Genomic DNA, 11,774 nt, shown 5'->3' with positions numbered 1-11,774 from the left:
CACCTTAAGTTCCACCATATTCCCATTATGGTAATTTCATAGAATGTTATGAAACACTTTTGGGACAGACATGAACACAATATTCACAGAACGGACTATGCATCAATACCCTTTGCAAGTTGTATGATGCATTACCAACAGCACTGAATTACTACTGCATCCATATAATGTTATTGCCGCACTGTGGTAATTGCTGACAAGATAGAAATCCAACATGGCACCTGTTGGGATTAATATATACATATACGCATATACTGTATATACAGTATATTGGTATGTGTGTGTTTATATACATATAGTTGTTTGTAAGCAAACCCATATTAATGGCACACATATGCTGCCATCCTGACAAGAACACATGGGCTCTTACTGTTAACTATTAAGTAGATTCTACTTGATCTTTGCCGTGCTGGCAGGCAGTTATTTTAAAACATAACTATATGCCTGTCAGCTAGGTGTAAATAGACAATTAACTAACATATGGAAATCTTTTAAATTATACATTCAAATATAGACTATACATTAATGAGGAAGCCCTTACACATAATATATTATGATGACAGCAACTCAGAATTAATGTGAAATATGAAGTAATACAAGGCAGATACATGCTTATTTTCAGGGATGGATGTCACAGCTTATGTGATAGATAGATAGATAGATAGATAGATAGATAGATAGATAGATAGATAGATAGATAGATAGATAGATCGATACTGATGTGTAGGTATCTAGTCTTGGTGGCCATGATTCATGCATGTGATATTTGCACTGAGGTTCAGCAGCTTAATGAGATGCAATACATAGCCCATTTTACAGCCTTAATGGGTCTTAGCCATGTCACACTGTGAAACAAGTAGAGATATGAAAACAAATAAAGAGCTTGCCAGATAGAGTTTAATGCAGTCAGAATAAATGGCATGTGTGTGTAGTGGAACAAACAGCATGTGTAACTGGAAACAGTGAAGGAGAGGAGGAGGGGGGTGAAGGAGAGACACAGGAGATGGAGAAAGGTAGATTCCTTGTTTTATGCAGGCTACCCCTCTCCTCTAAAAGAGTGCAACCCTCCCCTGAGCAGCAGGCTGATTGGAACCATTCAGGCACATTTGGTATGCATGAGCACTGCTGCTTAAAGAAAGGAGGTTGATTTTTTTTAAGGAGGATCAGGAGCTAAAGAAAATCCACTTTTCCAGCCTTCCAAGTTCCAGGGAGCATCAACTGCACGGAATTGCTACAAAGCTGGAATGGACATGTTGATGAGCATGGGATGTCAGAATCGCAAGGGCTCTTTTGTTCTTTAGATATCTCTTAAGGTTTATTTTCCCAGTGGAATATTGCAAAGGGTCATGAGTCAGATTGATGCACCCCGGCCTCTAAACTGGACCATTCGGAAGCTGTGCCATGCTGCCTTTCTGCCTTCTGTTAGACTTCTAAAGGTATGAATGCTCAAGGATGCTGACAGTCATTATGAGTATTTAAAATATTACCATATAACTGCTTTTACTCTGTCTTGTGCTAACTTTATTTCTCTTCTTCAGCATGACAGGCTACTGTGTATCTGTAGGCATGTAGCAGATAATTTGCTTTTCAGTCAGTTTGGGCATTTGCAAGTAGGGTTAAAACTGGCGTAAAAGAGAGAACAATGCTCTTGTGTTTCTATCTGATAGCTGCTCTCCCTGAGTCATAGAACCAATGTATTTAGATCTCTGATTAATCCAAGTCTAAAGCTGCAGCTAAATGATTTGAAAACCAGAAGTATTTCTTTATTGCTTTGGGACATATGTCACAGAGGGATAGTTAGAGGATCCATTTTCAGAGAACAAAAGACTGTCACGCTTGATATAACGCTTATTTCTTAGGTCACTGTATCACCCCAGGAGACCAGAGAGCATCAGATGTGTGATATTTCCTCCCGTAAAGAAAGGGTTACTTCTTATTCTAAGAGTTAATCTTGTATGACATATGGAAAAATAATGGAAATTGATGAAAAGTATATTTTATTACACAGGAGCAAAGGTGACAATAAAAGCCATAGACCATGCCAGTGAAACCATTTCATTTTATCTTTGCTTTTCACCAACCTTAGAATTGTGGTGTAATACATCTTACTGTCAAGACCCACTTCCATTTGTAACAGAACATAATGGTGTGCCTGTGTACCACAAACTTGCATGTCATTAAATATTTAACAATGCTAGAAAATGGAAGTCTGTTATAAAAATAGTTTATTCTAGCACAAACCAACAAAAAAACAATATTCAGGATGAAACAAAAAAAAAGATTTGAAACTTTTCATTCAAGAATATCTATAATATATGTAAATAAAGGGTGCACAGTATAAACCATTTGTTTATCATAAGAACACAGTATATCACCATATTCCTTGCAGCTAGTGACCCATTTAACATTTTTCTATGCTGTCAGTGTATAATTATGTTTCTGTTTAACATCTGACACATTAGGTATAAATCATTCAATTTAGTGTGTAGTGCTTTTCACAGTAGATCAATATGCCTGGCTGGTATTTCTAATGATATAGGAATTTCTATCAGTGCTATAGAGGGGCAGGTCTTCATGAGATGTTTTCTGATAAGCCTCAGATCTTCAGAACAGCAGCCAGACAAACTTAGAGTATGCCAGGTCTCTGACAGATGTCAGCACAGTAATGACAAGAGGCTATTCCAGGGGACGATCACGCTGAGGAATTAAGAGTGGAGAAAATTATGACATGCAAGCTGAAATAGAGTAGTAAAGACATTCCCTAAATAAGCAATAGGAACATATATAGAATGATTGGTTTTGGTCAATAGGATTCTACCCTCACATATTTACTAATGAGCACTGAACCTTTAAAAAAACAGGTTAACTTGGAAGTATCACCTCTTTGAGTGTTATACTGTGGAGTCTGCTTGCTAATATGTGTAAAACATCTGTCACTAGAACTGGAGAGAAAGCAGTATACATTATAATCATGAAGAGAATGATTACTATTTGCTATGGGAAGACTTGAAAGGAAATCCTTATGTATTAACATGTTTTATATTTATTTGGATGCTATAACCTATCATATTCAAGTTTATGAACTTGTTAAAACTTGGAAAAAGAATATAGCTTGTCATCATCAGTTTTCGTTTATGTAATATTTTATGAAGTGATATGGTTAGAAACGCTTTAACTCTGTGGTTAACTTCACAATTCTTTCTCAAGCTATATTTTGCATTATGGCATGCTACAGTATGAAGGATACCCATGGTAAATACAGTAGGTTCTGTACAGTTGGGCATTTTCTGCATCTGCAGTCATCAGCAGAAGCAAAGTTTTGCATTTGTGTTCAAACAGCTGGACATTAACAAAACATGTAGCTCTTGGAAGATGACTAGGTCTGTCATGGAAGATTGCATTTTTTCTTGGTTGTTTGGTTCCTTTTGGTAGGAGCCTGATTCCTTTTGGCATAAACAAAGTGCAAAAACATTTTTAGGGCTGAAGGTTTAAAGCTTATGTAAGGGGTTATGTTTAAGTGGTAGTTGTCCTGACCATTGAGTTTTAATCAATGACCTGGAACAAGTGTTGATGGTCAATGGAGAAGAGCCTTCTTACCTTGGCGGTCAGTTGATAAGTACCTACTTATGTTACTAGCTAGTGATAAAGTGTCTCCTTACATTGGTGGTCAGAGTAGTGTCCTCTTTCATTTGTGGTTAATAGTAAAATGGTGTCTTATTTTAGTGGCCAGTGGAGTAAGTCCCCTTTACAATGATGGTTAGTGGGAAAATGCACCTTTAAATTGATGGCCAATTGTGATGAGCACATCTACATTAGAAGTCAGTGATGAATTGGCCCTTCCATTGGTGGTCAGTGGTGACTGGCAAAGCTGGCAGTAGATCACTCAGCCTCTACCAATGCCTGTATTCTGCCTGGGACTCACTAGGTTTGGGAAAACTGGCAGCAGACCTAGGGTACATGCCCCCGAGGTCTACCCATGCCCATGTTCCTTAATGTTTGTCATAGTTGGATATAAATAAAGATCTGGTAGCATTTGGGGACCCTATGGAAAGCAGTTCATATCAGAAATACGAATTCAGTGTGGTACTATATAATTTTCAGCAATATTCATTATAGGCTGCTTATATATCATTACATACAGTATATCTAGTAAGTTAGTATGAATGTAATGTAAGAACTGTCTTCTAATCAGTATCAGTATGTGGCCTGGTTTATTTAGGCGGACGTCTAAAGCTAAATTTTAGGTCTACAAATAATTATTTGCCAGTAAAAAACCCAACAGTCATGACCAAAGGATAAATCTAAAGTATTTTGAAGTTTACATTTTCTAATGCAAAGGTATTCATCAAAACACCACTGAATTTAGTAGAGCTGTAAACATTAAAATCTAGTGAAAATGTCAGCGCCATTATCTTTTTACAGACTATGCCTCCAAAAGCATGGAATGTGATATGTAGCCAGCAATTTGAAGTATAAATAGATTTTGACTCTTCTTTACTGTTTAAATCATTTGTTAATACATTTAACAATGTGTCCCCATTTGTAGAATGAGCTAAATATGGAAGATGCGTATTGCTGCAGTGTCAGAATTGTGAGGCATGCGCCCATGCAGTGGCAGCTAGCGCAGAAGAGAGAACTGGTGCAGTGGTTAGTGAAGTGGGGGCATGTGCAAGTGGGAGCGAGGGTGGGGGGAATAGGGATCAGATAGACACAGTGGTGGGAGCAGGGGTTAGTGGGCATGTGTTGTGAGACGGGGATGATGGAAGGTGGTGGTGAAAAGACCAAAAAGCTAAAAAGTCATGATCCACCACAACACTTCTGCTGCTGGGACCACTCTTGATGTCCTTCCTGATGGGTTTGGCTTTTGTGAATGCAGATGGTCTGCATCAAAATGTCAACATAGGTTGTAACGACGCAATGGTATTTTCTTCTTGCCTCTGCTTTTTGTTTCTTGTGCATGCATCAAGTACTGGCTCCATTTTGGGTTCTCCCAAAGACTCTACACTACCCCCAGAGCAGACCTCGCTCACAGCATTGCTGATCATCTCTAACGTTTGTGATCTTCACAGATACAACCAATCAGCTCCCAACACAGGAAGTCTCTCATCACTAGTAACTTATTTGTGACTTCCACATGTCACATCTGCTAAAGAGAGTAGCAAATACATTATTAGTGTTGGGAGACTTCCTGTTTCAGATGCTAATTTGCTGGTATGTGTGGGGATAGCTGGTTAGAAGAGACCGGCATCACTGTCCCTGAATGCTGGGCCTGGGTCCCAGAGACAAAGCAAAGTAGAATCCCAAAGACTTCTATGGGGTTCTATTGCAAACAGCCCAGTCATTGCACCTTTCTGCCAGCTAGCAACTCTTGTCACCTTTGCAGGGACATGAAGAGAAGAGGAGAGACTAAGTCTTGAGTTTTTGGACTCTATTCTCTTTTCTTACTCCCTTTGGGGACATCACACCTGATACTCTTTCCTTATTAAGAAGATGAATAGTCAGTTTAAATACTTGCTGACATTTGTTGGACCTCATCTAAATATATCAGGTGCAGGAAACTTGTGACAATGCTTTGATGGGTAAATAGTTATTGACACCTTCATCTTTGTTCTAATGTTTTAACAATAAGACTATAAAACTGATGGTCTTCAAGGTTGTGAGAATGACTATATTTTCCATTTGGTGTAGATTCAAGTGTAAAAAAATTGGTTATGTATGAAAATGTAAAGGGATAACCCAAGGAAAATGGGTTTCAGTTTTGGTAGATGCCAGAGTTAAGCCACTTGATAGTTTCTTATATCTGTTGGGAACTCCTTTGCAATTGAATTCCTTGGTATGGATGAGGTTCAGGCATGCTACTACCATGGATTTGCCGTGAATCTCTGGAATTTTCAAAGTTTGTAAAAAGTGAATTTTTGGCTTGAAAACTTTGCAGTTTATCACCAGAAATAAGGAACAACCTATAATGCATTGTGTAACCATATTTTCTGATTTACAAGAGCCAATAATTTAATGTAATTAATTTTTACAAAAAGGTGAGCTTACACCACCAATATTGTTAGTGTGCACTGGATCTTTTGGGCAGAGCTGACAAGTCTGTGTAGGGAAAGAATTGAATAGGAAGACTTGTTTCAATGGAACTTTGAGCAAGATTTGCCAAACATGAACAGAACCCTGGAGAATTCACTAATTTCTATTCTTGGGTTTTTACACACACTCCATATATTATGAGAAGTGTCCACTCTCCCTGTTGGATTTTTTTATCTTATGTGTTTTACTGTATAGAATTCAACAAGAGGAGCTGGAATATACAAAGGTGGATGGGAACATCCAGAACTTCCAGGTAGAAAGGAAGTCTATTATTGGGGCAAGGAGATCTTGCTACTGGAATAGCAAGACATAAAGGAAGCCAAGGACATCTAACTCCACATGTAACTAAAGTCAGTTTTGGATGGACTTACCCTTTAATTAAAAATCTAATAATCCTAAACTTTTACTACTTATTCATTGTTACTTGTACTGTTTCAGCCTTATCAATAGTAGGGATCAGAGACAGCAACAAAAGCTTATTTAGTAGAATAGGGAGAGGTTTTTATTGCTCTCTGGGGGAAATTTACTAAAACTAGTGCAGAATCTGGTGCAGCTGTGTTTAGTAACCAGTCAGCTTCTAACTTCATCTTGTTCAATTAAACCTTCACAATAAGACTTGGAAGCTTTAGTAAATCAACCCCACATCAAGAACACACAGACTTAAATAAAAAGAACAAAAGTTCTTATGCTTATCCACTATATTAAAAACTAAAAAGAAAGGTTTTTATTAGAATTAGGTTTTAAAGAAACTGCAGATTTTCACCTGTAGCAGTCATTACCCTATGCAATCTGCTTTGTGTTTTACATTACTGCTTTTCAGCTACTGATCTTTTTTTAAGGGCTCATTCACATGGGTTCAGAGAGCCGTACACTCTGGAAAATAAGCATCTATCTGTAGCCAGGAGTGATATGTTTTTCATACGCCTGTACAAATCAATACTAGCAAAAGCGGCTTCAGCTGTTCACTGTTGGTAACCACATATTCAAGCATTTACTTGCAAATAGGGATGGATGGGCACCCCCGGTCTCACACAGTTTGCATCCAGGGCCACTCTTTGGCCCCGTTCACAAGTAAATGATCATATGTGAGATTACAAGTGTATAGCCTTCCATTGATTTACAGAGGCAGCTGTACGCAAACACTTGCCACTCAGCAGTGCAGAATCACTCGTTTTTCACAATGTACTGCTCTTTAGGTACACGTAAATTAGCCACTAGGCTTGACTATGCTTTTATCAAATTTTACCATCAGGTAGCACTTGCTAGTTTTCAGAAGTGCACAGTGAGCCCCCTCCCCATTTTGTCATCTGGTCATTAGATGAACATTTAAGCAATTTACACCATGCTACAGCATATTGTAAACTAGTATACTGTACTGTGCAAAAGTCTAAGGCAGGTGCATATGACATGGAAACATGGCTAAGAAACTCAAATATACATGAAAACATACTGGGGTGCAAATAAATGGCAGCAGGTGCTTTGGACTGATGAGTCAAAATTTGAAATATTTGGCTGTAGCAAAAGGCAAGGCTGAAGAACTGTAAAATAATGAGTGTCTGCAGGCAACAGTGAGGCACGGTGGAAGTTCCCTGCAAGTTTGGGGCTGCATTTCCACAAAAGGAGTTGGAGATTTGGTCAGGATCAATGGTGTCCTCAATGGTGAGAAATAGAGGCAGATAGTTATCCATCATGCCATACCATCAGGGAGGCATGTGATTGCCCCAAATGTATTCAGCAGCACGACAACATCCCCAAACATACAGCCAATGTCATTAAGAACTATCTTCAGTGCAAAGAAGAATGTGGAGTCCTGGAAGTTATGGTTTTGCTCCACACATAGCCTTGATCTCAACACAATCGAGTCTGTCTGGAATTATGAAGAGACAGAAGGATTTGAGGTAGCCTACATCCACAGAAGATCTGTGGTTAGTTCTCCAAGATGTTTGGAACAACCTACTTGCCAAGTTCCTTCAAAAACTGTGTGCAAGTGTATGCAAGGAATTGAAGATTTGCTGATGTTGAAGGTAAAGAGTGGTCACACCAAATATTGATTTGATTTGGATTTCTCTTCTGTTCATTTACTTTTATTATGTTACTTGATAAAAATAAACTATGAACACTTCTGCTTGTGCTCGAGTCATGTACCTTTCAGAGACAGGTACATGAATCTGTTGGAGCCCAGCACTGAGGATGGAATGCTCATACTGGATACTCCTTCCTCAGTGTGCTCCCTCCCTCCCCACCATTCCACCCGTTGCACTCATAGACACATGGCCTAAGAGTAGTAGTAGCAGTGGGATGTGTCTGATAGGGAAGAGGGAAATAAGTTCCAATCAAGTCTGCCTTGCTTTCAATTAACAGCCCACGGGAGTGAGCACATCTAAAGCCACTATTCAGTTAAATAATGCCTTTTGAAACTGCTCACTGCTGTCCGTTGTCAAATGTAAAGCCCACTAAGTGACTGAAATCATTTCTTAAATATTGTCATTGCTATATTTGATATCACCACTATCCCCAACCCCTTTTTTACATATAGTTTTCAGCCAGGGAATCTCTGAATCTCTCTCTGAATGGGGCCATCTTTAGCATCCCCACGTTAATGACAGCATCCCAGCACAGACATGTTCCATTCAGAGCACTCGTGTACCTCTACATGACAGTTCAGAGCTGGACTTACTTGTCACCAGTTTCCTAATCTTTAGCAGAAAAAATTATTGGAGAATCTACCACAGCCATTGTGACAGGTGTTTAAAGTGGAAGTAATAGAATTACCTGAATTTGTCACCTCTGTCGATAATGTTACCGAAATGGGCGCAAATGCTTCCCTGAATTAGGCAAAGGTCATTCTAAAGGGGCCTACCTCCAGAATTCCCCAAATTTAAACTCACCACAACTCCAGCTAACTTATAGCACTGTCACTCTCACAGATGTTATGTGATCATACATGCTCATACATGTAAAGCTCCATCATACAAAATCCATAGAATATGTTAAGTTTGTTCAGCCCATGCCTAAGAGTACTGTATGTCTATTTCTTGTTGCGTTGTACAATAATGTCCCGTCAGGCAATCTAAAATCTTACAAATAAATCAATTGCATTTGTTTGATTAAATAGAGTTGTGTTTTCAATAATGAAGACATAGAAATATGACAATAAGGCCACTATGAACGGACTGCAAAGTTTTCCAAATATATCACACATTAGTAAGATTACATTGATAAACTATTTAACATATTTTCATGCAAGGTCGTACACTTAAAGACATGTTGTGAACATTAATTTTTTTTTCTTGTTATGATTTGTATATGTATTATTTTCTTTAGCAGCAACTGTTACCCAGTGGGCTTTTATGTCCTGTCTGTTATCAACAGTTGAATGACTTCTGCTCAAAGATGCATACACAAAGCACTGAACCAACAAATCAATTAGTATATCACCCATCTATCATTACAGCACTACAATGACTAATCCTTGCTTAGTAGTGCATTGGTGGAAGAAACAACTCACACACATCAGCGGGCCACACAGCGGCTTGACGTTTTACGGTTTGAGTTATAGAGCTATGACAGCAATAAGATATGAACGCATTTACTTAACTACATAATTCAAAAGAAACATGCCGTGGGGAAAATACATCAGCTGTTCTTTCTGATCTCTTTGTTAATTGACTGGCTGTCATGCTGATCCTCTGATTGACAAACCAACCCAGAATTAGTATGCAGTCAGTGAGGTTAGTACTCTTTATCTGTTTTTATATGAATTCAGTGACCAAAAAGAAATTAAAGTCACAGAATCACCAGAACAGTCAGGCAATCAACATTTTCAGAAGGAAATAACAAATGGCAGTCTAGGTATCTTCTTCATAACAGGTTTTATTTAATGTATATGTAAACCCTCTCCTTGTAAAACAACCCATTCAGTTTAAAATAGGCAAAACATTTGTGTATAGATATAAAAAGAGTATACACTTTTTTGCCTCATTTTTTTTAGAAGTGATCACATTCTCACTGTTCTTAGCTGCATAAGAGCTGGAAGAGGAGAAACAGCAGCACACTGATCTTCCCAGTTATAGGCTGTGCCAGGAAACGGGGTGTCAGGATAAGTCTGATCATTGGAGGTAGTGAACTGACAATGCTGTGCACTCATGCCTAGTATTGTCAGTTTTTAAAAGAAAAGCAGAGGGACTGGCAGAAACACCAGGGATTGCACACAAAGGAAACAATACGAAGAGAACAGGATACTTTTTCATTCAAGCACATGGTACAGCAGGCACATATCAGGAATATGAAGTGTTGGGTTTACATATTATTTAATGCAGTGTTCAAGGACTCATTTAAACTCATTGAGAAGCATTAAAAAGTTCCCCCTTCAAGCTGCAAAGTCAGCGGAAAGGGGTGTTCATATGCCATTGCTGCAATGCTTTACTTTGCATCTGTGGCAATAAGGATTGCTCCTATCGCAGTCAGCAAATCTCAACTCCGACCCAATCTAGCAAATGGGGAAGTGCTCCAAGCACTTCACAACTACACGTGAAGCAATGTAATGTGCCCAGTGCATATGTGGAAACAACTGTTTCTCAGTAGCGTTTAGATACGACCCATGCTGAGTCAAACCTATAGCTTTGATAGAAGTGACTAACGCTCTCAAAATAATAAGTTCAGTATTGTCTCTGTATAACTGAAAATCAGATGTCATACATCCATCAACTTCTTTCTGTAAAACCAATCTTCCCATACAGTGATCTCCAAAAAAATATATAATATATTGTAGTATGAGCAATACACCATGCTTCAAATTCTGTCCAATGTGCTCACATTTATAATAAAAAAAGTGTATTTGTTCACCAATGTTCTTCTTTATCTACCCTTACCCTTCATATACTTGGTGAATATCCAATCAATTATTTTCCGATTCACTTCAACTCTGTGTCTCCTTGTGTCTGGTACTTCAATGGTCATCTCATATGAAGATCCAAATGATTTCACCCAAAATTCAAATTACTAATATAGTGCAATACTGTTTTTTTTTAAATCTCTCCCAGATAAAAACCCAAACACATTATAATATATAATAATGGTGCATTCCCATTAATACCCATAGAAGGATCGACCAAGTGTATCATCTCACCGGAGACACTCCAAGCTCCTTCCCGAGCTTCCAATAAACTGTGCTTTTATTAAACCATTCCACTTTCTTCCTGCTCTTTGCCAGAGTGACTTGTGTGATTGGTCCCCAGAAAAACAAAGACTAATATAGTGCTTATAAACAACATTTGAAAATAAAACCACTCACATTTCCATACCACCAAATTAGTGCATATCCCTTTAAATGATACAGATCCACCACATACAAGTGTTTATTAGTTTCACTCCATGCACCTTACCAGATCAATGCCTTTAAAATCACTTTCCACCAAACTCCTCCACCTTTAACAGTCCACTTCTTAACTCCAGCTTCCCTCCAGGGTTCCCATGCAAGAGATATCATACAGAGGTCAAAATGCAATATAATAGTGCAATAAATCCTTATAAAACCATACATTTATTAAAAACTATGCACTTACAGACATTCAATGTAAAAAACGTCTGTAACCACTTCCAAAATGGCTGCTGCGACACTTCCAGCGCACGTGATTGCATCAACTCAGGCATCTCTGAAGTCACTTTTGACCAGTTTCGTCATC

General features: G+C 38.4%; 1 protein-coding gene across 1 annotated transcript in view; it reads left to right on the top strand.

Annotated features, from left to right (window-relative positions):
- The first annotated feature begins 1,064 nt into the window (after positions 1 to 1,064).
- TRPM3 (transient receptor potential cation channel subfamily M member 3) overlaps positions 1,065 to 11,774 on the top strand; it is a 500,529-nt gene continuing 489,819 nt past the window's right edge. Inside the window, exon 1 of the mRNA XM_089691063.1 lies at positions 1,065 to 1,436. Coding sequence (XP_089547189.1) covers positions 1,347 to 1,436 — 90 coding nt within the window. The 5' untranslated portion in view covers positions 1,065 to 1,346. The remainder of the gene's footprint in view (positions 1,437 to 11,774) is intronic.

Source organism: Staurois parvus, unplaced genomic scaffold (genome assembly GCF_062004578.1).
Source record: "Staurois parvus isolate SC_StPar_1 unplaced genomic scaffold, SC_StPar_1.0 ptg000549l, whole genome shotgun sequence".
Classification (NCBI taxonomy): Eukaryota; Metazoa; Chordata; class Amphibia; order Anura; family Ranidae; genus Staurois; species Staurois parvus.
Note: the sequence above shows the minus strand (reverse complement) of the source record. Positions and strands in the feature narration are given on the sequence as shown.